The 27,392-nt window shown below is 37.4% G+C and overlaps 2 protein-coding genes across 2 annotated transcripts in view; one reads left to right on the top strand and one right to left on the bottom strand.

The window, feature by feature from the left end:
- CCDC73 (coiled-coil domain containing 73) overlaps nucleotides 1-10,259 on the top strand; it is an 84,850-nt gene extending 74,591 nt beyond the window's left edge. The window contains exons 16-19 of the mRNA XM_063332930.1: nucleotides 637-805; nucleotides 1,946-3,502; nucleotides 6,613-6,746; nucleotides 10,050-10,259. Of these exons, the coding sequence (XP_063189000.1) occupies nucleotides 637-805; nucleotides 1,946-3,502; nucleotides 6,613-6,746; nucleotides 10,050-10,259 (2,070 nt within the window). The remainder of the gene's footprint in view (nucleotides 1-636; nucleotides 806-1,945; nucleotides 3,503-6,612; nucleotides 6,747-10,049) is intronic.
- Nucleotides 10,260-11,077: 818 nt separating this feature from the next.
- EIF3M (eukaryotic translation initiation factor 3 subunit M) lies at nucleotides 11,078-27,386 on the bottom strand. The gene is made up of 11 exons (XM_063332934.1): nucleotides 27,249-27,386; nucleotides 25,811-25,943; nucleotides 24,262-24,400; nucleotides 23,760-23,883; nucleotides 23,118-23,212; nucleotides 17,750-17,833; nucleotides 16,280-16,379; nucleotides 15,748-15,829; nucleotides 12,444-12,587; nucleotides 11,780-11,840; nucleotides 11,078-11,353 (listed from the first exon to the last, which is right to left on the bottom strand). The coding sequence occupies exons 1-11, from the start codon at nucleotides 27,288-27,290 to the stop codon at nucleotides 11,233-11,235; spliced, it is 1,125 nt and encodes a 374-aa protein (XP_063189004.1). The 5' UTR covers nucleotides 27,291-27,386; the 3' UTR covers nucleotides 11,078-11,232.
- Nucleotides 27,387-27,392: the final 6 nt, after the last annotated feature.

Raw genomic sequence — 27,392 nt, 5'->3', positions numbered from 1 at the left:
TTGAATAATGAAGACAAATACAGATGCAGTATTACACCAGTGACTTAAACTTTAAGTAGACGTTATCTTTCAGGCTTCTACTCCTCTTGAATTTGACTGAAATTCAGGTTAAAAAGCCACCTGGAAAGGAATGAGGAACTGACTGACAGGAACTGCAAATTCATAAGCCTTATTTGCCTATGAAACAAAGTTAAAAATCCTAGGTGGTTTGTTAGGAAAAAAAGAATAGTGTTAATATTTGTGTGTATGCACAAGTGTTTGAATGTAATTAGTAATCATGCAGATTTTTTCTGCATGTAATTACTGAGCAGTTCACTGATTTAGCCGCAGAGGGAGTGATCCAGCCAGCACATGTACGACATGTATTCCTTCCTCTGAGAAATTCTGTCAATCTGTGTAACTTTTTCTCTTGTGGACTGTAAAGTAGCAGGACGTAATTTCTTTCCTACTCTTCTAGAGTATTAGTCTGCTTTTGTTCTCCATTTACATTAACTTCATATACTTCAGGTGAATGGTCTTTATTTTCCACCAGAATTGTAAAAATAATTTTAAATCTAAGTCCTGAACTTTAAATCTAATCAATAACTGTAGTAAATTATTAAAATATGTATAATCTTTTGTTCCTTCTTATGCTAGAGTGGTCAAGAACACTCAAAAGACAGTGAAATACAGGCTATTCAGAAAGAAAATGAGTGTGTGCAATCTATAATAAGAAAAGACTGTAATTTTGGACATGAAGAAGAAACTGAAGTAAAAAATGCAATGGACTACTCTCGAACCATTGAGGAATTACAGACAGAACAAAGTAAGAACATTACACGGGTAACAGAGATAAGTAGTATTGTTGAAGAAAGGATAAAGGCTTACAGATACAGTATATGACAAGAGAATGCTTGAATTCTGAATTAAATCTTCTTTTACTAACAGTAATAAAATCCTTGGTGTCAGTAGTGCTAATCTACGATAAATTCACAAAGTTCTGAATTGAAAGCACAGTGCTTATGGTGGCTGCCCTGGGACAATAAGTAAGATCTGTGTGCTGTTGCAATACTCTTTCTGCATGCCAGTTTGAGAAGTGAATGGGGGTTAGGAAGAACCATCGTGTATAGAAGGGTTTGGAAGTAAAACCAAGCACTTTCCCTTTCCAATAAAACAATGAAAAAAAGGCAGAAAGAGGGATTGTGCTGCACAGGGCAATGAAGGTTTGTTCACGTGGATATTTGTAATACTTTCCTATGCAAAACACTTTTTAACTCCAGACAGTAATTTTTTAAGCCAGCTGAAGGAAAAGTACTTAGTGTCTAATGCTTGGTCTCTAAAATGTAGCAAAGATAAGTGGAAATTTAAAAGCTTATTAACTGCAAAGTGACTGCTCTAAAGGATCAATGCTCACAGCCTTTGAGCGTATCTTTCAGAAAATACCTTTCTGATATTAAAATCCTTGTTACTCCTCACTGGTCCACTACCGTCAAGTCATACCATATTCCTTTTGGTATCAATATAGTCCCTTAAACATTTTCGGTTCCTGGCTACAAATGCCACTTTCAAAAATAAAGACAAATACAGCCGCAGCAGTAACCAGTGGCTTAAACTTTACGTGGGCACACAATGGTTGATTAAGGATGTGTAATAATTTCATAATGAGGATGCCTTTCAATAATAAGGCTGACAGATATCAGTTGGGCAAGATTTCAACTGTAAGCCATAGATCTACAAAATGTTAATATATTTTCTGTCTGAACAGTTTATAAGTATTTTGTAAGTTATCATAATACACTACTTAAGTAACTTTTTGATTAGACTTGTGTGTGTAACGTAAGATAAGAAAAATCAGTATTGATACTAATCTTGAGTCTGTCTTTGGAAATTTTAAACTGTAAAAGTAAAGCATTACTTAACCTTTGGGTCATCTATCACTAACTAGAGAATACACTTACTCTAACAGATTTACAAGTTCTTGAAAACAGTTTTAAGGATGAAATTAATGTTGCTAGCCCTTATGAAGAAAAGCAAAGGGAGGCTTCTCCCAGGAATATCCTCTGCACAGATACTGATTTAATTACCCAAGGACAGATCTCAGACATACATGTCACTGAGTGCAAAGAAGCAGAAAACCTGGGAACAACACATAGAATGTTACTGGAGAAAAAAAATTCAAACTTAGAACCAAAGTTACAGGACAGCAGTCAGCCGTTGGCAGCATGCCACACACAAAAAAGAAAGGTCTTTTTAGACAGTACTGACACTGTAGGTGTCTGCAAGAAAAATGCAAGTGAGGAGACTGACTCTAGCAAGCAAGAATTGCGCAACACTATGGATGAATCAATTTGTACTAAGGCAGATAAAAAATCAAAGAGCATACAACACAGCAGAAGTGTCCTTACACCTGAAGCACCCAAACCTGAGTCTGAAGTGGTTCTTTGCACTGCGAAGAACGCTGTGTGTGAGAAAAGTACAGATAATCATCAAGCTGAGGAATTAAGTTTTGGCTTCCTATCTCATACTAAAGAAAATTCTCCAACAGAATACCAAAAATGTAGCTTGCTGGACAGTGACAATTATGTAGGCAATGGATTGCATAAAACAGAAAAAAACTTGTTAAATCTGAGTGGTTTGCATAGAGATAAACTTCCTTTTATACAGCCCCATGGAGATGCTGAAGACAGAAAGTACGCTGGCAATGCCAGAAATATAAACAGAAATGGTGCACTGAGGAGTACTGATGTTCCAGCAACTGATGCTCAAAATCTACCAACTCTTTATTGTGGAAATGCAAGCGGTGATGATGCCACAAAAGAACACAGTGATAATATGTGTCTCTTAGGTACTTTGAATTTATGCCCCACCAAAACAGAAAGAGGAGTAAATGTGGATGACATGCTCAGCAAGCAACCTGAACGAGACAGTGCTGAACAAACAGGGGATGATACAAATACATATACTTTGAACGCTGAAGACCTATCTCCAGTAAAGGCTGATGGTCTTGAAACAGTTGCTCATAAAAAACCCCCAACAGATAGGATTAGTACAGATAAACTAATTCCATGTAAAAAAATTAATGATATTCAGATACATTCCATCAAAAATGGACATTCCCTGGAGGTCAATAATTCAACAAACAACACATTGTTAAAAGAGAAAAAAGACTCACTGAATAGTACGGTTCCAGGAAGGAAGTTTGCTGAGGGTGACCTGAAAGAATCATGCCCTTTACCCATGAGAACATCTGGAAATTTAGTAAACATAAGTGGAAGGTCATCCTTTGATCTTTCAACCTCAGATAAAAAAGCTGAGAAAACTCCAGTATACTTAAATTTTTTAGACCTCGGTTCTTGTTCAAGGGTAAATCAAATGAGAGGTCAAGATCCATGGACTTCAGCTTCCAAGGAACCTTCCCTTTTGAAAGAGAAACTACCATGCTTAGTGGAAAACACAAAGGTTATTTCAAAAACACAGTGTCAAAATCTCAGTGAAAATGTTGACAGAAGAGAAACAGGACTAGGTAAGAAGAATAAGCATTTATGTTTTGAAGCATGAACTGAATATACTTTAAAAAAATACCAAAATATGAAATTTCTGCATCTAAGTTTAATATAGCATTAGAAAAATGTAAACCTTCTGACATTTCAGTTATATGGTAAAAAAAATAAATTATTGAAAGATGAGATTTCTCCATTAATTTATAGTATAAATGCAACTAAACACCTTTTTTTTTTGCTCAATTATCTGATTAAATAAACTTTTTCTCCTATTTCCCTTTGTGACAAAAAAACAGTGAAATGACAAACTGAATTTTTATAGGCATTTTTAACCCTAATGTAGGACGTACTCTATTAGGGCTCTGCATTTGTCCGGAAAGCACTGAGCAGCTTTTGGAAATCATTCAGTGCCCTTGTTTTGCACAAAAATTATGATAGCTTTTGAAACCAGTAGATGCTTCTTTTAATGGGGCTTAAAAAAGGTTACTTTTTTTATTTTATTATATATCTTTAATTCAGATGGACACTTAAAACCATCTGGACGCGCTGAACGTGAAAGGAGAAGGTTCTGTTCTTTGAAGCTCTGGAAAACACACTGAGCTGTTACGATTGCTCAAGGAGCTTTTTCATCTTCTACTGCTGGCACTAGCTGATTATTTGCTGAGCAATATTTTTAATATGCAAACCAGTAAATATGAACTTTATTCTATGTGTTTCTAAATCATTACTGTGATGTGGAAAAACATATTTTAGATTTGTTTTGCAATAAAATTTGCTTCTAGGTTACCTCTGTATTTATTTACTAAAAGTGACATTTTTAAACTCAATCTTTTACCAAAGTAATAAAAGTATCATCTGTATTTCCACAGTAAATTAACTTAGGTTCATTTACAGTTGTACTTAGTTTACATTGTACAAGTTTACATTGACTCAGGTACAATTACTTCAGTACCTGGACGTAGTAAAAGAGAATATAAGTGGTGCTTTCCTTTCTCAAAATAAAGTTTGCATGTGGATTCTATTCCTAATGCATACTGTAAGCTTAAAAGCAAATGATCTCTTGGTCTCTGGAAGAAATGAAATTTCTTGAATTTCTTGATTTTTTTGTAGAAAAATAGAGCTTGGGGTGCTTAGATCTTTTCCAAGAGAGGTAGATCCACAATATAAGGGTGTTCGTGTCTATTTGAGATTTAGTTGATGTAGTGTTTTGAGCTTTGCCCCTTGAAGGTACGGAAAGAGGAGAATGGAGTCCTGTCCCTCAGTTTTGTGGACAGTGGCAGTGAGACAGAAAACCAGCAGTCTGGTTTCTTTATATTGTTCTGGTGTTATGAATTTAGATTTATGGGTGATTTTGCCTATGTATATTTCTATACAGATGCGCAATTTCTTGAAGTTCAGTTTCAGAAAGGTCTTTGTCCCTAAAACAATAGTGGTGGTAGCAAGGTAGCAGAATCCTGATCTCAGATGGTACATTATTTCTTTTAATAATGTGAATGTTTATACCTGTTTCAAGAAACTGAATGCATAGTTATGTGATGTCCTGCACGTATCTTTTCTGTAAGAACAAGTAGCACTATCTGAAGTTCTTCCATGTGTTCCTCCTCCTTTTCTTGTTAGAAAACTTTCTGTATGCAAAGTACTGTAATTCCAATAAGTGATTCTGAGAGGTTCATCCAAAGGAGTTGGTAGGGATTTTAATATAACTCAAATTCCCCAAATAACTTGCCTGTTGACCAGTACAGTCACCAGACCTCTTGAATTCTAGAAAAACTTCCCAGTGAGGATCTCGGTCTGGGTTCCAGACGTGCCTCTCCCTCTCACCATGCTGCCTAATTTAGATAGATAGGTCCCTACTTCAGCTTGCTGACCTCTCGCTCCTGCACCTCTTTTGGAGAGTAGAGAACCTTACTGTCAGGGCATCCAAGAGTTATTCATTGTGGTACTCAGCACTGCAACTTCCATGCTTTACTGTGGTTGGGTTTTGTTTTCAGATATTTTCCCAACTGGCAAACCTGGAGTGGAATCCACGATGTCCCTAAATTTTTAATTTTTTTGTATTTACTGAAGCACAAACAGTTTAGCCATATGGGAGACCTAGAGGCCAAGAGAATTGGTGAAAGAGTTTAGTAAGCCTATCTGAGGGAATTCCTTTTACTGCCTAAAACCACAATGCCGTTTATGGTTTAAGACAATTCTGGTTCCCAGAGAGCAGCTTCTCCACATCAGTAAATACAGGAATGAACTGGGAACGAGCAGGATCTTCCTGGTGAACTCTTTAAAAAGGAAACAAACACAAACTCATAACTGTTTTCCTCTCCCCCCGCCCCGCAAGAGAAAATGACAGGATTCTTAACTGTTACATAACCATGAGGCAGCGTATTTTCTTAGCAAAATAAAGATTTTACTACTGTAGCAGTGATCGACAGGCATCTGTGTAGTGACAAAACAGCAACTGTTTGCGTTGTAATTGTGAAAGTACACTTATGTTTTGATCTTGCAAGGAACTTCATATGGCTTTCAACGGAGCCTACTAGCAGTGCGCAAAGCCACTGCAGGATTGGAGCCTTATACTCTGCTATCATTAATCTACTTGTTTGCCCTTTCTACCTTTAGTAGATAGCTATAGCCTGATTTCCTGAAATATTAGGTATAGCCATTTACAAAAAGACTCCGTAGGTAAAAGATGTTCTTTGTTCGTCTAAAAACTTTTGCATTTAGAATGTTTTTTTTGTTACAAGTCACTCTGGAATATGATGTCAGGATGGAAGTAATTATGTATTTTATTATCGTTATCAGAAGGTGAGTCTCAAAGTAATACTGCTTGAAAAACATATATTCAGATAGAATATTCAGAATACATATATTTTCTATAAATCACAATTTTAATTTGCCATTAACTTAGTATGTGAAAATGATATAAAACATTTTTAATCAGAGTAGAAACATACCTCATCTTCAGAGACAAAATATGTGAAAGAGAAAAAACGAAGAAGGAAAAGCCTACAACAGTCAGTGATTTAAAACAAAAATATTTGATTTTTTAAGATCAGAGGTAAACCAGAAGTTTAGTGACTTTACAATTAGTGCCTAGAGACTAAATTGCAGTTGTTACCATTTCCTTTTTGTCAATCAGGTTCTACCAGTTTTAACAGAGCTGCCGACACTTTGAATACCTCTAGTATCCACCGAGACCCCCAGGGAGACCCTAGTGAAGAGTGGAATGCTACAGCAAAGACTTTTTATGATTCTTCTTTTCCCACAGAACATGTAAGTCAATTAAAAATATTGCGAACCAGACCTCAGTGAGCTAATTCCACAGATATTTGTACAACTGTACGCATCTGGATACTTTAAGACTGAGTCAATCTCCAAAATAATATCAAAAGGGCAACAAGACACCATTTTTCACAATTAAGGTTGATAGAAAGCAGCAGGAAAAAGTCACAGCATATGAATCAAGCAGATGCTAACCAGTCTGTTTGGGAGGGGAGGAAGAGGGTAGTTCATTGTGTACCCTAATAAAAATCATCACCTACAGTAAAAGTAGGAGTTAAAAAAAAAGAAAGAAAGAAAGAAAGAAAGAAAAAAAAGTAGTGTATAAAAGTATGAAAAGATTGTTTCCTTTATTACTTGACAGGAACATGTTATTTAAAAGAATCTGTTAAAAACTGAAAATTCAGCATATCTAGGAATTACGCTGCAGTTATGTGATGCCATATTTGGAGTTATATTTAGTAGTATAACATTACGCAAACACGTCTAAATGCAGAGAATTAAAAGGAAACCTATTGTTTCCCTGTAAGACAACTTCATTCCGGATGGCACTAGCAATGGCTCATACTGCATTGTAGATCTTTCAGACTGCGGAGCTTGAAGAGCTGTAACTGCTGTCTTAGGACTTGACCTAATGCTAAACATATTATTCAAAAGTGATACAATAATTGACAAGTGCAGGTTACCTTCATTGTTAGAAGAGGTTCTAGAGGTATTTCTCAGGTAGTTATGGCTGTCGTCTTTGGAGGAGTCTGAGGTCAGGTTGTATAGGGCTTCTGAGTGACAGAGTTGGCTGACTTTAGCAGACAATGCTCTCAATGCCATTAGCATTCACATTCTCTGAAATTCAGAAACTGATGTTTTCAATTACTCAATTTTCCCAACGTGACTCTACTTGGGAATGACAGTGAGGTGGATTTTTCACCAAACAGTGGTGTTATTTACTGTGTCTCTCTTGCTTTTTCTTATTGAGATGGAGCCAGGAATTGATCAGTTACAGCACTTTTCTCACTCTGCCTTGCTTGCTGGCCCCCCCTCTCCTTCTTTCTCAGCTGAGAACTTTTGGAAAGGACTGAACTAAAACACATCTACACCTAATACAACGCTGTATTTCATTCCCTGATCGTGGTTATATCTACTTTGTCACCTCCGAAGCAAAGCTCCTTATGTGCTGGCCAAGTAAAAGCTGAGATGGACGAGAATAGAGTGCCTTGCTGGTTTGACATTAGATTATTTTCCAAATACTTAATCTACGAAATCTCAGCCTAGGATATTGCAGACCACGCGCTCCCTTCTGTGTTGGTGTCATTCTAATAACTTCCGTCCTCAAATTTGTCATTTTTATGACTGATATGGAAAAGCTGTTGGGAGATTAAAAATAGGCTCAGTAGTCTTTTTTGCTGCTCAGTTTGTTTTGACTAACATGTATGATTGTAACTAGAGCAGACTTATGCCTTCTACAACTGGGGTAATCTCATTCAACCGAAGTATAGTACTCTAAAAAGTGATAAAAATTCAAGAGAAATGCTACAGGTGCACTTAAAATTCTAATAAAATTTGAAGAATTGTTTTAAGCATTAGGCTGTATATGCCTGAGTACCAAGGTAAGGGTGAATAAGCACCCTCAGCTCAGTTTAAACCCAAGTCCCTAACCGTGCAGTCATGCTATTCAGCAACGAATGGTTTTTATGCATAGGTGTCCCATAGGTTGCCATATTACTCAGTGCTGGTAGTAAGACACATTTTACTTGTATTTTATTGTGAAAATGCTGAGGCCTTTTAGTTTGACAGCTCTGGGTTTGTTTTTTTTTAAAGCTTTATTCTAAACCCACTGTCACACAACTGTGTTAAAATGCTATATGTATTACCTACCTGCAGTTACTTCTCCAAAGAGGTCTAAACACTTGTTGTCTTCAGTAAAATCCAAGTACCATGGCATGGCTCTATTTCACTTCCACATGTGGAAGACCTAAATGAAAGGTTTTCTCTTTGATTATTACTACAGGATAGATGCAGTCCCATGTGCTATTCCATAGAGATTTTGACTAGTGGCTTATAATGAAGTATGATCTGTTTCTTTCCGAGACCTTGGGAAAAAGCATGGGAGAGTGTATATATACGGCCACTAAAATTAACAGCTTGAAAATTTTATTGCTCAAACGAAGAAGTTACTTTCTCATTGAAATGGAGATTAGTCATTATTGACCTGAAGTATCAGTATCTTCAGCTGAATGGCAATAACGTTTACAGATGCAATAGGTTAAGTGAACAATTTGCATGAAGTTTACTGTTCATATTTCAAACTTCAGGAAATGCTTGTGCACTGTGGAAGGAAAGTTTTCTAATTATCAGCTCATGTAGTAATACGCTGTCTCACTATAGGCGTTCCCTCTTTAAATTTGTATTTGTTTATAGACAAAATACACGTGCTAAAATAAAAGCAGGCCTGATAAAGACATTGTTGGTTGGGGGCAGAGTTGCCTAATATTAAAAAATAATTGAGCAGAGGGGGAAGGCCTCATCTTGCGATCCCTGTAAGAGAATTACCTTAGCATGCAGCCAAAGTATTAGATGTCACGTTACAGCTCCGCAGGAAGCGCTGCAGCACTGTCTCTGTGTAATGGGTCTCTGCTGTACACCTGTGCTCAGGCAGGTGGCTGGGGCTCCACGCTGGCCTCCCCGAGAGCCACAAAATGTTGGATTACAAGTGGAGAACTCATCATTCAAGCAAAAAGCTGTTTCCCTACTGTGTTGCCATATGTGTTTGGTTTGGTTAGATAGGAAGTATCTATCAAAGAATAATTAAAACTATTAAAGATCTTTTTGTTCTTTGAACATAAAACCCCAACTTATTACAGACCTTGCACTAGTTAATGATGTTTGCTTTGCAATCTATACAGCGAAGCAGAGAGGGAGTTAACACTATAAACCTCATGATTTTGGGTTTTGTTAATCAAATGCTTGCATAGCAATAGAAATGTCAATTGCAACATTAAACTGTTTAATTGAACTATTTATTTTGCTAATCTGCATTCTAGTACAAGGTTGTCTTTTTTTAATCATATTCTTCTGTACTAAGTCCTACATTAAGGTTTGGTTTGTAAAATATATTTGTCATTATCAAGTTTTCTACATTAAAGCTGAAGCAAGCACTTCAAATTAAACATATTTTTTACAACTGACTTATCTTTCTGTTCACATTTCCTTGCTTGCTTAATGCTCAGCAAAATCCAACAATTTGATCCTCTGTACCTGAATTGCACTGGATTATTTACTGCTAAGTTTGTATTCTGTCAGGTGAAAGAAGGATTTACTGCTTTACAGCAGGAGCAGAAGTCTTCTCACACGGCTGTAACTCCAGCAAGAAGTGAAAGTGCACCCAGAGACGAGGACAGCTGTTCTATTCGGAACTCCATTATCCAAAATCAAATAGAAGAAATTGAGAAATTCCTGAATTTGGAGAGACTTCATTCAGCAAGAAAAAGAAAATACGAAGAAGGCCAGTGAAGATCAGTGGCAGAAGATAAAAAGCATATCTTTTAGGCACAGATAAATCACCTAAGTAAACCAGATTAGTTGAGGTATTCCGATAGAATATGGTATATGTGCACTGTGCTTTCATGTTTAATACAGCATATAGGCTTTTTTCATGTTCAAAAATGGATAAAATCCCTACCAATAACACTAGTACTCTGTTTCTGCAATCAAATCCAAGTTATGGGTTTTGCCCAAAGTTAAAAAGTTCACAAGTTAATGTTTTAATAGCCATTAAATAAAATTAAACGATTACTTAAGAGTACCCTTCTCCTGCTCCTCAGGAGTTTTGTCGAAAATATAATTTGGTTTCTCTGTCAGACTGCTCACTCAGTTTTCAAGCAAAATCAGCTGCAACTGTTTCAAAATACAATGGTTTCTACAAACATGTACAACAACTTAGAGCAGTTCTAAGTGGCAGAAGAACAGAAAAATCTTCTGCTTGCCTTTACTGCCAAATTATTTAAATATATCTGTGGTAGTTGTTTTTGTATCAATAAGGTCTCTTTCAACACTAAAGCATCAGGTGTGATTTGCAGAGATAAGGCACCAGATCTTGCTTCACAAAGCTTCACTTCTAATTCATGTTTTTCCTCCCTTAGGGTCGAAGGGAGATTTTTCTCTTACTTTACAATTACTTGCACTATCACTTTTCTGATCTCCCTCCCTTCCTCCCCACACCTCTTGCAAAGAAAGATCCCCATATTGTAAACTTAAACAAGAACAAAAGAAGCATAACCAATGTTGCTACTGTTTCTTGTTGCTAATTATGTAAGAAAATCAACAGAAGGTATTTTCCCACGTTAGTTTTATTGCTTTTTTGGTGGTGCAATTTAGAATATTTAGTTTCTTTTAAACCAATTGCATACATTTTGGAAACATTCACAAATTGTCAAAGTTTTGAAAAATTTCATCTATAGTGACATTACTAGGTGAAAAAAAATTTTTAGGTGTCTGAGAGACTGAGAAGACTGTTTTTCACTTGATTCAGATTTTGTTTCCAGGTGTTTAGAGTGTCGTACAATTGCTGCCATTGCTGCTTTCCAAAAGTCCGGTGTGTGCTGTGACTAGAGAAGTAAAACAAAATTGGAAGATGATTATTAGATTTCATGCTCACCTAATGATTCTTTTATAGCATTACTTTACTCTCACAAGTGAATAGGAAAATTTTTATTTTCTCTAGATAAAGGGCTGCACTTTACCAGTTCGAGAATTCTGTAGCCTTCCCAAATATTTAAAGCAACAACAGTCATTAGTATTCCTGTCACTATTAGGTCATTAAATGAAATGTGCTGGAAAATAGGACTCTTTCATTAAATAAGCTAATCACATTCAGTGTGAGCTTTAATAAAATTATGATAAATAGCAACTATTTAACTACCAGCAACTGATAGGAACAATACCTTGCTTCTAGTTAAAATATTCTACAAATGTAAGTGAAATAATTAGAACACACTAAGTTCTGCAAAATGCTATGAAGAATTAAGTCTTACCTGACAACTACTTTCCTCTGTGTCTGATCTATTTTGCAGTACACCATCTTTGTCTTTACAGCTGCAAAAAAGCAATGCTGTTTTGAGCAATCTTCTCAAGATAGTGCGAAGGTATTAAACTGCGTGCAAACTCTTCAAAATTAGACCAATACAAACATATAAACACAGAAGTTCACTTAATATTGTTTTGCTGTTGGTTTTAACAGTAGTCATGGTTTGGGCCGGACTGGCTGCTCAATTCAGGACAACAGCCTAGTAGGCAGAAAAGCAAAATGATGTAACAAGATGAAGGTCATGCATGAATCCTATTGTTTGGTGCCAATCTATTAAAGCAATATCCTGTACAGTTTTTATGAAGTTCTCTCCCCTACAAACACATCCTGTTTTAATGACAGCAAACAAAACCAGATGAGAAATTAAACCTGCAAACTATTTATTAGATCTATAAAGAATTACATGAAATACAGCTCCTGTCACTGAAATGAAAAACACTTTTTAAAAGACAACAGTTAGGCATGTCTTTAAGCACGAAGTTTTGCAGATATGTCTTGTAACAAACACAGAAATTAAAAATAAGTTTTTCTCTGTATATGTAACATTAGCTTAGAAGACTAAAAGGTATGGTTCACTAGCGTTACGTAAAGCATGGGACTACAGTTCTTACCATCAATAACAAATGCTTCTACATCATCAGCTCCAATCTGAAGTTCCTGTTGCATTGTGTCAAATGATATTTCTTTATTCTCTACAGCCATTCCCATGAAAGTAAGTAGCCTCATTTTTGCCATATTGTGTTCGTGCAACAAGCCTGTGTAAAAGCATCAATAGTTTATGGATAAATTGTAGTTCAATAATTCACTAATTTGTTTTTCATGTTATATTTACTATGTATGCTTCCAATAATTTAAAATTTGTTTCACATCAAGAAAATATTCCACCTGTCCTTATAAACATTTTTTGAGGTAAAACATTAATTCCTGCATCTTCCTTGTGTTTTGCTAAAATAGCTAGTTTAGTTGTGAATTCATCAAGACTCAGTTGTTGTCAGTAAAAGGTAACAAATATCTACAAAAGCGAAGCGCAGATTATTTTTTTTTTTAAAAAGTAAAAACATCACCTCAACAGAATTTTAGGTGGTGAGGGTGCAAGTGAATTTTTTCCGTTGCATCATCTGGAAGAACAGCAATGCAACAACAAATGGCGAATACGTGACTGGTAACGTCAAAACCTTCTTACAGCCTCACCGCTCATTCTCATGTAGTTACTTGAAAATAAACCTCTCTCAGTAACGGTCTAGCAACTTAACATTTTTGTGCCAGAAGAATGTGTTTTGGCACCAAATTAACAGTTTATACCACAACAAAAAAGCAAAAAACCATGTATGTTTACAGCATCCAGCGTGGCAAAAAAGTGCTCTACAAGAATAGAGAAAGAGATATTAAAAGTTAGGTTAGATCTTTTACATGATTGTATGAATGGCAACACGAGGAATTGAGCCAAGGGCTTGGACATCTAAATCAGAGCCCTTTTTCCTGAAAAAACGTCCAAGGTCAACAAAGTTAAGACGTTCAGATGAACCAAGGTATTTCTTAATCCAGTTCTGTGAGGTACCACCTAAGATTCAGTGGAAGGTTCTTTACAATAAATGTCAATCATTTTGTTGTGGAATGGCATTATAAACATTCACACTGCTTCAGTAAATATTTAAGTTTGGAATTTATAACATCCATACACTAATAGGAAAGCACATTAGTGCAGGACATCATGTTGTGTTAATTAGCTGTAATTATGATGCAGGTTCTCTATTTGGCACCGATTCAACAAAAATGTGATCACCATAATTCATACGAACGAGGAGCACCAGCAACTATACCTAACTGGGTTTAATGGAACTCTACAAGCATCAAAAAATCAATTAGCACACATTAACCCTAATTAACAAATGCAAATGAGATGCTGATTAACTTTCCGAAAAAGACTGCTGATAATACCAGATTAAATGTGGACATGTTAGGGCGATTCAGTTGACACAGATAATGCTACTGCTGGCCTAAGTTGTCAACATTAATAAAACAACAAATTGTAACAAACCGATGCCACCTGTAGGAGCCTTCCCTGCACAGCTTTCCTCCACTAGTTTTAATTGGTCCTGATCCAGGAAACGTTACAACTAAAGCTGATGCTGTACTGTCACTGAAACCTTATCATTAATATCCTTTATGTTAAAGCCCAATATCATGGCAAGTTATTTAAAAAAAAAACAAAAAAAACCAAAAAAAAACAACTTTAAAGCATGGTTAAAAGTCTATTTATTTTTGGGAACAGATCATAGGTATTCTGAAGAATTTCTGAATGCCTCATCTAATAATTTTATTGTTTTCAACACCAAACTGCCCTTGTTTTTTCAAAGGCTGAAACACTCAGACCAAGTTCCTAGCATTCCGGTCTGCGCTACCTCAGAATTGCTACCTCGTCCACTGCTCAGAGACATTCAGAATTTTCTGCGTACACCATAAAGCAGGTGAGAAATCAAGATAACTGGAAGTAAGGCTGTCTTTCAAAACAGCCATACAGATATTTAAGAATTTGACTTGAGACTGTGTAAATCCTATATATATTGAAAATGCCCACACTGTATATTCACAGAGGTAAACACAGACACAGGGAGGCATAGCAAAAGAAGTCATAACTATTGTATATTATATGATTAATACTACATATATGTGTAATTAATCTTCCATAAACTTATTCAAATGTTAGCATAACAGCATTTTCAGCCAATACTTCTGTAGTCAAAAACTAACAGATAATCCATTTCAACACATAAAAATAATTACAATACAAAGCCCACTTTCCCCTAAGGAAGAAAAGCGTACGATGTCTACGCAACTAATGTTCAAATACGTATGACAAATGGTATGCTTATCCTACGTACGCATTTACAAACTACCAAAAACTTGCTGCTAGTTTTATCCACGAAAAATCACATTGATATTTCCATCATTTTAATACTCAAAGTACCAGCATTTTAAAGCTTTGAAGGTAATTATTCTCAGAATTATACCACACTCCATTAAACAAAATAATGCATGTGTTAAAATGCTGCACTAAACTCTGTTTTAGCAAAACTATGCCTTTCCCCAAATGCATTCAGCCAGTGTTCAAGTGTCATTTCAAAATCAAAGTTATAAAAAAATAAAAAAAATCCATTTTTATGGAAACATTTATTCATTACCAATATGTCAAAACCTTAATGCAGTAATAAAAAAATCTGCATCATTGAGCAATTTCTGCATTGTCACTGACCCCTGTCCTAAAAAGCTGGAATATAAAAAACGTAATTTTAATGCATGCAATAGCTTATGAACCAGTGCTCCTTTGAAACAGTCAATTACACATCAACGGGGGAGTGTCAAAGTGTTAATTACTACTCCTTTTTTCCACAGTGTGTAAATAAAGAGGGTGCTGACATTAACATTCCATCACATTGCTTCATGTGATGAAACAAATTAACTGGGACAGACTGTGGCCTGCTAGGTCTAATGCATCAGCACAGGCAGACACACACGCACATTTTGCATGTTTTATCTTACTGTTCACAAGTATTTGCTGTTATTAATCATTAAAAAAAAAATGTAAGAGATTTATACAAGCTGCTGGCTTACTCAATGAAGTTGTGATCTCTGGCCTAGCCTAGAGTATCAAAACTCCCCTCCCAAAAGGTTTAAGAGAAAAGAAGTGGGGAAAAACACAGTTCTCTTCCAAACCCGTTAAACAGCTTGTCCTACTAGAACAAATCACAGTTAGATGGTCCGTTTACGATCCAGAAGAGGTTAGAATCTACAAACTCTTACAAATTCCCATTAAATTTCCTTGGCTTCAATATATGGGTTCAACCTGAAGCACTTTGCGGCTTCCATATTTTAAGCCACGTAAATAGTGAGAAATGTAATGATCTGAAAACTTACCAAGGGAGTCAATGAAGTCTTTGTTGTTCTGATAAAACTTGACATAGGATGCTAGTTTAGCACTTACAAAAATTGTCAAAAGCTAGAAGATGGAAGACAAAAGAATAGTTTAAATATTATCTATGTTTCCCTCCCTGCAGACTGGACAGATAGATATATATATATATGTATATAAAAAAACCCATTGGTATTGAACAGAAAAATAAACCATTAAGAGCTAAAATTCTGTCTTCTGTCAGTAGCTGAGGGCGATCTGTGCTGAGCTTACTGCCTTTGCTCAGACTTGAGAGGCGGTTTTGCTACAGAACTCATGCGAGGCCGGGATTTTTAACTCAAGTTTATGAAACTTCTAAAGGGAAATATTAAATATGTAGTATTTTAAGTTTTTAGTTCTTAAAGCATTAAAAGAAATAGTACATTGCAGCTCAGTATTACTGACATGGATAACTGCTCCAATGAATTTCAAAAGCCATTAATAAAACAAGGCACTCTACAGATGTCAAACCATCTTGCTAAAAACAAAGTTACTTACATCATGAATAAGCTCCCCTTCCAAAAATTTCACTGGTTTTAAGGCAAGAAGATGATCAAAGAGAAAGGTATTTGGATCCTTCAGTGCTCGTACAATACATCTAATTAGAAAAGGAAAATGCTTATTTTTACAGCAACAGACATTTTTATGAGTAAGTGCAACTCATTGTTGCACTTGTTGTTCCTTGCTTTTTATGAAATACCCAAGGGTTTTTAACTATTCTTAAATGTAAGACATGTCACATTCCAATTTTAATTTTCATTTTACAGATGGAAAAAACAAGAACAGAAAGCATTAAGTAATTTGCTTAGTATCACAAATGAAATTTGCCAGGTGGTAAGACTACAGATCACCCTACTGTTTCCATCTATGCATTTATTTCCAGCCCAGCCTTCATTCTTCGAGGTATTTTTACTGTCCTCCTAAAATTGCATAGAATTAAGTTGTTTAGGAAGATTAATTACACTTGAATAGGTGACACAAAACAGAGAAAACCCCACTACCAAACACTGCAAGGCCTATGATTTATCAGTTGCGGCTCCAGACTATAAACAGACCTAAAGTGTCTCTAGAACTCCAGATGAAAGCTTTTGTTCAGCGGCACATTAGAAGACTTAGTGCTACACTCGCCCTGAGAGCCTGGACCGCCACCCTGCCAGATAACATACACCCAGAAGAACGTCAGGTCTGCGCAGAGGCGGCAGTGCGATAAACCCTAGGTAGACGTGCTCTTTCAGATGTAAAAGGCCTCAGATGGGTAGGGCAGTCACTGAAGTTTTCATTTATGCACAGACACTTTAATTTTCAAAATGAGTCATCCCGATTTTCCTGCATACTCAACATAAACAACTCTCTGGAGAACTACTGGGTGTACACACCCCGCAGAACTACATGACTTATTAAAAATCTAATTCCTAAGATTCATGAGAGGTAGAATGTCAAAATACAAGCTTTTACTAATTTTGGTCAGTGGGGAAAATACACTGTTAAGAATCAATTTACTTCCAGCTTGTCCAACAAGCAAGTTTATTTCTGTGCAGTTCACATCCTTAGTACTTGCTTATAGAAAAGAGAGCAAGAATTTCTTTTCGATGGAAAGCGCTATTTGAAAAGAAGACTCGAAGCCAGAGAATCAAAAAATCAGTAAGTAAAAAATCTGAAACAAAGGACGGCAAATCAAATTTTGATTGTACAGTTGATGTAAATGAAGTCCTTACCCAAGGCTGATCTCTCTCTCAGCAGTGACCAGAAATACACGTGTGCGCTCGCACAATGGAGTAAACCTGACTCTGCCTGGAAAGAACCAAACCTACTGTGGACTGCGCAGATAAACTCTGGAGCAAGTCAGGAGAGAGCTGTGGCAGGGCCCTTGCCTGCCAGGCCATTCCATACTCTTAATAGTAAGGCGGTCAACATAGTCTAGCAGTTGAGAAAAAGCTACTTTTAAGGAATCGGGGAAGTCAGTATTACCTGTGAGCATCAACTCGAGCCTGGGAAGCATTGTCCTCTGTGTAACTTCCCAGTAGCTCCACCATTACTTTTGCTGCAGTGTCACTACGGAAGAAAAATAAAGTTACCTCAAGGCTGCTGAAAAAACAGTTCAAACAAGACACTCAAATATTTAAATAATTCCATTATGATGTTATAGGTCAAATTAAATTACACTTGAAAAGATGTAGATGATCCATTTTAATTCTAGTGGAGAGAACAAATTAACTAGATGTATTCTTTCAATTCTTGTTCTACAAAATGTTTATCTTCACCCTTCATTTCATTCTCTTAAATTGATAAATTACCTGCTGGTTATGGAAAAAGCTTTCTGAGCTAGGAACAGCTTTATATGGTTCACTAGAATGCTCCTCTTACGCACATCTGGATTTAATCATTGCAGAATAAGTAGCGCTGCAAAGTTTATTTCAAATGTAAAATGGCATATCTTAAAGAATATTTATGGTCAGGAAAAATGACTGTATAAAAGCTGCCTTTTCTTCTTCCATGGATTCTCTCTTCAAGTATTCAGAGTGAGAGCTGCTCATTTTACTGACGAAGTTAAGCAGCCAGCAATTAGATTGGCTTAGGCTGCTGTGAAGCAAGCAGCTTCCCACATTGCTTTGACAGACAGCTTTTAGAAAAGCAATTCATTCTCAGAAAACTGAGTAAAGCTACAGCCTTGTCTACCCAGATTATTTTGTAAACAGCAGCTCATCAACCAGCTCCAAGACTGTTTAACAGAGTGTTATTTTAACAGATTTTGATTTATTTCCACGTAACGGTTCTTACCACTAGTGAGCAACTGTTCAGCAACTGCTGAAGTTTTTTTACAAAATTTTCAGCAAAAAATATATGCAAAATATATGCTGTGTGTATACACACAAAAAAAGCTATTTCCTGTTTCTCATTGAATTCTTGCTAACTATTAAAAAGGCTGTGCCAGTTCTTCTATACAGAGAATAGATTTTGCTGATGCCATCTTACTACTTCCTTTGAACAAGATAGGATGTGGATGTAGATACGACCAAAACACAACAGTGAGAGCACAACCAAAACTCGGTGATGAGAGCATGAGCTTTGCAGAAGTCTCCCATGCCCGTACGCACACCGGCTGCTACTTTACTAGGAGGTACTTCCTCAATGGACAGGAGGAAGGCTGGATACTACTCTCCAGAGTACAGTGAGTTATAGTGTCAAGCTAAGCTCTTCCTTCAAAGTAGCTCAATTCCAGATACAGCTGATTTCCCCGTGTGGTCTAATTGGCCTACAAAAATTTTCCTTAAAAGAAATAATTGTGCAAGAATAAAGCTTCAATTCGCTTTAACTATTTAAATTAATGGCATAAATTGCACAGTGAAGGAACAAGCCGACAGAACACTCCCAGTACATACCGTGCTGTGATAGAGGCTTAACCCATATAGCAGCACATATCTATCTTTATATGGGTATTTGTTTTAAATCTCACAATACTACTATTTGACAACTTCTCTATAGGGTGAGGTTTTGTGCTCCTAGAGAATTTACCAGATGTCATAGATGTGCCATACAAATATTAAGACATAATGGAAAACAAGCAATATCATACCTAATCTGGTTGTACACTGAGTGAAGACAGTTTGTGCCCAAGGCAGGGGAATTTTCTATAGGTCCCAGCCATTATTCCAGAACTGTGTTCAGGGATGAAAACTTGGACAAAACACTTGTTTTAAGACTCCACCATTAAAGAGGTCAGCTTATGTCTTGTCATGGCAACTGATACTGGTGTATAGAGGGATGTATAGCTCCGTATCAGTGAAATAAAATGAATTTAGACAGCTTTAAATATGAAAGAACAATTTGCATGTAAATCAGTCTATGACAGACTATGATTTTTGCACTGGTGAAATCTTATCAACACTTGATGTTCTAGCAAAGACAAAGAACCAGTTTAATACAGGACTGATACTATATAGACATTCAAACAAAGAGGGTCAGCTCATGTGCTATCCAACCTAACAATACAAGTCTCCTTATTTAACATAAGCTTTCAGTAGTTGCTCTTATATACTTCAGAACTGCATTTCTGGAACTTTTCCTCTTCTCCCCCTTCCCTTAGGAACAAAAACTGAAAACTGTTCATTTAACTAATTTCAAGTAGTATTTGCAATCCCCCCACCTTTTTTTTTTTTTTCCACTTATATTTCTAGGAAACATCAGAATGCTGTAAGACAATTACTCCCAAACTTTCTATGCTAAATTCTTGTGAGCCTCAGCCTATTCAGTGTCAGATTACTACGTAAATTAGGATGTTTAAAACAGTAATACAGACCACTATTTTACCAAAGCTCATTGCTAATATGTTTCTCACCTAAGATGCAAATGTGAACATTTTTTCTAGCAACACGGCTTGCCCAAGTACTCTTGGCTCCACTTGCCAGTCTAGATGTGGAACTTGACAAGAAGTCAGTGAGAACTGAAGAGTGATGGTAGATAAAAGGAAGGAAAAAAAAATAGAGCATTCAGAGACTTAGTAAGATGTTAGAATGAAGTCCCTCTACATTACGCCATGTTAAATGGAATTAAAATGAAATGAAACAATTATTTTGCAGGTCCCTGACATGCTGAGCTTTTTGCTATAGGTGTTCACAACCAGACTTGCCAGACCTGTTTGAACGTAAACCTGGGCAGGACTAACCCCATTCTGAATCCTGCCAGCTCAACGGCAGAGACCAGCCGTAAGCTGCATCAGGCTGGCGCCTGGCACGATATTCAGGGCCTCACAGCAGAACTCAGCGCCCTCTGCATGCAAACCACGCGTGCCTGTAAAAATCCATCTACGACCAGAAAAGAAAACGGGTTGAGGTACCTTGCAGTTTCATACCAACACAGCTAAGAAAATGCTGAAGACTGAAGCAGCTGAGGTACAAAACTCTACTGCTGAACCTTTATGGCAAGGACCATAAGCAGCAGAGAAAGTAACTAATCTCTTGCAAAGTTCAACCTCCGAATAGAGATCTCAGAAACAAGCCACACCAGCCATCTGTCTTCCAGCCACCACCACCAATTTTTCTTCAGTTGATCATGAGAAAGGTAAAAATCTTTGAAGAGATCATGATGATTTTGATCATCAGAAACTTCAACCAGAAAGTGACTGGAAAAGATTTAATAAAAGAAGCTTTCACTTATCACTGCAGGAAAAGGAACACCACACAGAATATCTGCATGATCTACTTTCACGAGCCACCACTCTGTTCGCTACCGAGTTATCCATTGGGGAAAAGTCTATCATCTACAGAAAACCACCTCTTCTGCCACACTGAGTGAAGTTAAAACATAAAACGAACCAAAAAAATTTAAACTCAGTTGTTTTCAACAACGTATTCTCTCCCCTTGATTATAAATCAACATGGTAACCGAGGTATAATTTTTATTACTTATTTTTCAGTTCCCACTTATCTTCCTATACTGCTTGATAGTGCAACATTCCTGAGTGCTGAAGTTGGAATGCTGCTGTGAGTTTCCCATACTATTGCAAATACTGCCCACTGATCCAGGAGAGTGAACCAGGTCAAAGGTGCTAGGGTCACTTCTTGTTTTCTTTTCTGGAGAGAAGTCTAAGTGCTCTGAAAAATTGCTCCATTCAGTGCAAAGCTTGCTGCAACAGATGGTAAGGACACTGAGTGCAGGAGTAATATATTACAGTGTTTGTCAAAGTTTTTAATGCCTAACTTAAAAATATCACCTATTATTAGTATGCAAAAACCATTTGGTAGTAAGGCTATTGGTAGCACTGGAAACAAAAATTAGAAGTTTAATCCACAGATTTGATAACAAGACTAGGTAAAACCAGTTAGCTATTAAGTATGGGAATTAGGCTAGTTAAAACTTCTCAATAAATCAATAGGATGAGAAGTGTTTAAAAGAGTAGGAGCATTACAGAGTATCAGTGTAAAATTTCTGAAACAAAGTAAGCACTAAGCAATGCATAAGGTTTCTAATTAACATTTCTGAAATTATTTTGACCACCTGAAATCTGTCATACAGTACTATCAATGCAAAAGCATTTTAATATTAGTAACAGGATTAGGAATTCCCAATAATGTCGCTCACAGTGTAACTACTCCACAAGGATTAATCATCCCTAAATTGAGGTTAGTTAAAAATGATCCTACTATGCTTATGCTGTCACAGCAATTCCAGGCTACAATTTCACCAGGACAGAATAAGCTAACTCTCCTGCCAGAAGAAACTCTCCTTCTCCTAAGGCAGTTCCACACTTGCCTTTTTTTTTTTTTTTTTGCCTGGCAAGGCCACCTCCCCAGTACAATCCACCATGTAGTTGCACAAACGCTTACACCAGCACAAACACAACAAGGTACTGGTAGCTGGAGGGGACAGGACAGGAATGGGGGTACAGGACAGAACTGCTTCCTTCTGCAGCAGTACCAGGTTACGCAAATGTACAAAGTGCAAGTGCAGTTCTGCTACCAGTGTCAGAATGTAGAGGTCCTGATGCTCCCTCACTAAGAAAATTTAAAAAACTTAGAAAACTAACTCAGAAAAGACAGTGAAAGGGAAGAGTGCGGGGAAGCAACACACACACACACCACTCACATCCCCCAAACTACAGCAGGGACAGTTTAGATAGGCTGAAACTGCTGTGGAACTACACACTGAAACTACTTCTGGATACCAGCCCATCCCTATAGCCCTGGCCAATGCAGTCAATACACCGTATCACATCTCTAAGATAAACTGATGACAGCTCTCAGTTAAGACATTAATTTATAGGCATGATACACACAGGATTACTTTACATGCCAGAAGACATTGGTCTGCCAAGTTTGTTAGATCAAAGATGCTTCTTATGATCCAGGATAATAATTTAAAATGGCCAAGCAGGTATTCTGTGGACATTAATTTCCGTGACTAGTGGAAAGCTCTGTCCTAAAGGTAATGTTTACATAAAAAGACTGATTCTGTTAACTATGATTGATAAGCCTCCCAACATCATTAAATAAGAGATAGCACTACCATGCACTAAAATGTCAAAAGTGCAATTAAATAATAAACTTGGCATAATGCTACAATGCTCAAAGATTAATATTTATAGAAAGGAATAGGGTTTTTTTGGGAGTCTGTGGTTTGCAGCTAATTCACTACTAACTTTAATATTCTTGGAAACACCGGTTTAATACAAGAGTGCTTAAAAACATAGAAAGAAAAAAAAACCCACAGGTATATTTGGATCGCACTATCAGTACAGATTAATTTTAAAAGTGCTGCGAGAAATACTTTCCCTACAGATCAGTTACAATACATCAAACTAAAATGCAGTCATCCAGTGTCTACTTCTTGTCTTTTATACCTTTTTTTGCAGTCCACTAGGACATCATACAGCAGTCTCAGAAGAGTATGCTTTTTTTCTGTGCCGAGATTCCAGTCAGAAATCCATTTTCGGACCTAAGTAGAATACACGTGAAAAAGATGCATTCGGGAAAAGACTGAAACAAAACTCGAAATATTTATCATTTTCTCTCAAGCAGAAAAGGATTGAAAAGATCTTGCAGAGAGATTTCTCCTTTGGCTCTGACTCTCAGGCTCCCCATGCAGAACCTGGAAGTTTTCCTGTGAGACGCCAAAAGTCCGTGCTTTCCACGTTACTTCCTAAATAAGGATGAGTGATTCTAATACACTACAATTCCAGAGCAAGGGACAAGAACTTGGTGCCTCACTCCTGATGAAAGCTTCTCGCTTTCATTACTATCACAGGAATCAAACAAACATAATCGAACGACGTTCAGCATCACAAATGGAAAATAAACAGCAGCTTGATTTAGGTTCTGTAGACAGACCTTTAAAAGATAAGAAATTCTGTATTCTGCATTTCTTATTTCACTAGGCTCTGGCAATTTATAACAGAGCCGGTTTGTATCAACTCTGACTAATATGTAGTGAGATGCAACATCGTTAATGCAAAGGCTGTAACTTGAAGCACCACATTAATTACCTGATCTAGTTCAGTTGGAATGTACTGGATGGCACCACACGATGAGGCCACTTTAAGAAGGCTGCAGTACACTGTGTATCTCACAGGAGTGTTCTTATCCATACCATGGAAGAGGTTGCTCAGTCTAAACCACAAACAACGAAAAACTGAGTTAAAGAGGTTTCAGAAAACTCTACTGGAGTGCACATAAATGTTTCTATGAAGATGTGTGTTCGTACACACAAAGCACCTGGTGGTACCTTATATCCGTCATGAATTGCAATGGCTTCCGCTTCCAGTTTTGTTTCAGCAGATTAGCTGAAAACTCTATGCATTTTAATTTTAATTTTGTAATACCCAAGCAAAGAAAGTATATTGATACTTCTATTTTATGATAGGGAAAAAGAAGGTAAAAAAGAGTGCTTCTTGCAACAGAGACATATATCTCGATATCCCACTCTTTGATTTAAAGACATACAATTGCAAGATATGATGGTTTCACTTTCATCTGTACAATACTTACAGCTGCAATCTCAGAGATGGGCGCTCTCCTTCCCGAAATTTTACTAACTTCTCACACAGGCTTTCAATCAGTGCTTCTTGTTTGTCAGGTTCCAGGATAAGAAGCAAAGAGACTACACTGTTCATCACGCTCTCAACATCTGCACAAAACAAAACATGCAGCTGTTTAAAACCGCAAGCAGCAATTTGTCAGTAGCTATTTAGAGCTGGAGAGTTACTTCTGCTACGAATGATTATCTGCATCAGCAAGAACTGTAAAAGAAAGAAAATGCCAAGATAACCAAGCTGGATATTCATCAGAACGTACAAGAGATTTGGCGCATGTGGTCTTTCACCAACACATACATCTTCATGTAAAGCAAGAATTACCACTCTCGGGTCAAAACAGAATTTAGTATTTGATATCGCACTTGCTCCGAATTCTCTGTTCACACATAAGAGAAGACAGAGGAACTTCAAGTTTTGGTCTTCAAGAAATAGTGGCTTCCTCCTGAACATCCAGAAAGCTGCGCCATGGTTCTGAATGAAAATAATAACACCTAGTGCTCAAGTACAGTAAAAGATTTCACCAAGAGCACAAGGAAACCGAGACCACAGGGAAAATGCTCACAAGAACAAAGTATATTCAAAAGCCTCCCCAGCTCCTTCTTTTAAGCATGATGTTCCATCCTTTCCAAACAGGACCAGACAGGTTTTGTGTTTTCTTTTCACAGTCTGCCCAAATATTATGCAAAGGATAAGAACAAAACTCATTACATATGGAAAATATTATTTATTCCCTGAAATGACATCTGAACATCAAACAGCAGGGCAATAAGCTTCTCCAGTATTTCATACTCATTTGCCTACAGTAAAAGGCAACATGAAAAATAATCTTAAGCACTCCTTCTTAGATGAACTATGCATTCTTTCAAATTACACACACAATTCATATTAGCAATTGATATTTTACATGCAAAAGTTCTAAATGGAATTTAGATATTGGTACAGAGCACAGCAAGCACAGAAAGACCATTTAAGGCTACTACAGCATTAGCAGTGTCATGAAAACATATTGGTACAGTTTCTAAGGAGCTACAGTCCTAACTAAAGAGTTACTGTCTACTGAAAATTCGAGTGTTTTCAGACAATATTAATCAATTCATGCTTTGGGCCTCCTACTTACAGACATCTAGTTTTAATTGTTGTTGTTACCTTACATTTTGTTAATCTGCAGCAACAAAGCCATTAACTGAGACTAAGTCTTATTTATATCATACTTTTTTTCCCCTAAGAGAAAAGCTATTTTATATACAAGTCTCTATGCCCTCATAACAAGCACAGTCCAGCTCAATTTCTGACTTCTTCAAAAGGCGCTGGATATTTGGAGAAGGTAGAGCACATACAAATTTAACATGGTGATGATGGAAATAAGCACTTCCAGTTTTATAAAAATGCATGTGTTAACGTCCAAGCCATGCAACATACCTCTAAGTTCTGTCAGCTATTACTGTTTGAAAACATTCATGGTGATACGTTTAGCAAAAGCAATAAGACCTAAAGATGCAAACCTTTGTCATCCTCTTTCAGGCACACATCACAAACTTCAATAATCTGTGCCAAATCCACATGAAGTCCACCTTCAGCGTTTTCTTCGGAGATTTCTGCTCCTTTGGATTTCAAGTAAGCTCGAAGTTCTGCAGCCTTAAAAAAAGAAAAAAGAAGAAGACAACATACACAAGACAGTCGTGTTGTGAACAGCAAAGTCAAGGTAATGAAATTTCTTACAGATTTTTGTTCTGCAACCACTCCTCTGCCCTCGCTGCACACTCACACTTCCTCTCACTTCTCCCTACCACCCCACTCTTAATGTACAACCCAAATACCAACTCAGGGGAAAATGCTGCAGGTGCTGTGGCTGGTTTGCCAGTAACTGAACAGATCGCACAGCTGTTGAGCTTTCTCACAGTAGGAACACGTCACTTACTGCTGCTGGTTAGAGGGCAGCACTCCTAGTACGTTTTGGTGATGAAGATGCTTTCTTATAAATTTCTATTATCTTTTATTCCCTTGGAAAACTTCAGAAAACAATAAAACCATTTAGTTGTGTCTTCACCAGAAAAGGCGATAAACAAAACTACTTTAGAGAAGGCAGAACTTACAGTCTTCACACAAGTTAAAGACACTTCCCAATATCATGCTACGACCTGCCTTACCTTGTTAGGATTTAAACCTACACTGAGAAAATACCTTTTCCCAGCAACAAGCCTATGCATTAACTTTACCTATTTAACCTATTTATTTCTGAGACAATCTGTATGAGGCCATAAAATTTGTGGCACAGGGGAACTGACTGATGTAACTTACATCAAGTTTGGTGTCAAATCATTACAGTACCATAAGCCATAGTGAAATGCTTTAGGACTCTTCCCTGTACTGAAAAAGTTTCAGACTAACTACTTGACAGGCAATTATTAGACATTATAGCAAGTGAAAACTGAACATACAGGTTGTGTCTGCATTTCTCATAGATTTCCAACACTAATCTAAAAGACACTAGGCACAACAAACCCTAAAATTCAAAGTTAAAACAAATAAGTAACTCAAAGACAAACTTCACGGCTCACATGCCTACAGTATTGGGAATCCTGTAAAACCAAGACGCGTAGGTAGCACGCTAGCCTGTATCCGAACTAGCTTTCCTCTCCAAAAAAATAAAGTACTGCTGAGGAGAGATGAAAACCAAGTATTAGGGAGGCGAGGAACTTTGAAAGAGGAAACTGCAAACACCGACTTAGCTTTCAGTTTCCAGTTTCCTTAATGTGCCTGTTCAATCTCCCTGGGTAAAGCCACACCGGAGCTTACCGAGAGCTACACAGGTCCCCTCCACGGGGACAGGCCTGACAGGGCCCCCGCCCCCCCACCCCCCGCACAGGCCCCCGCCGCCTAGCCCGGCCCCCTCGCCCTGCCGCTGGCCCCCTCGCCACCCGCCGAGCCCCGGCCGCCGACCTGATCCTCTTCCGTGATGTCGATAAACGCCGGGACGCTCATGGCGGCGGAGGCTCCCGCGGCCGGACCCGACACGCCGCCCGCACCGGAAAGGCAGATCGGCTTCCGGCCCCGCGCGGCGCCTGCTTCCGCTTCCCCGCCGCG

This window comes from Chroicocephalus ridibundus, chromosome 4 (genome assembly GCF_963924245.1).
Source record: "Chroicocephalus ridibundus chromosome 4, bChrRid1.1, whole genome shotgun sequence".
Lineage (NCBI taxonomy): Eukaryota > Metazoa > Chordata > Aves > Charadriiformes > Laridae > Chroicocephalus > Chroicocephalus ridibundus.
This window is presented reverse-complemented; position numbering and strand designations above follow the sequence as displayed.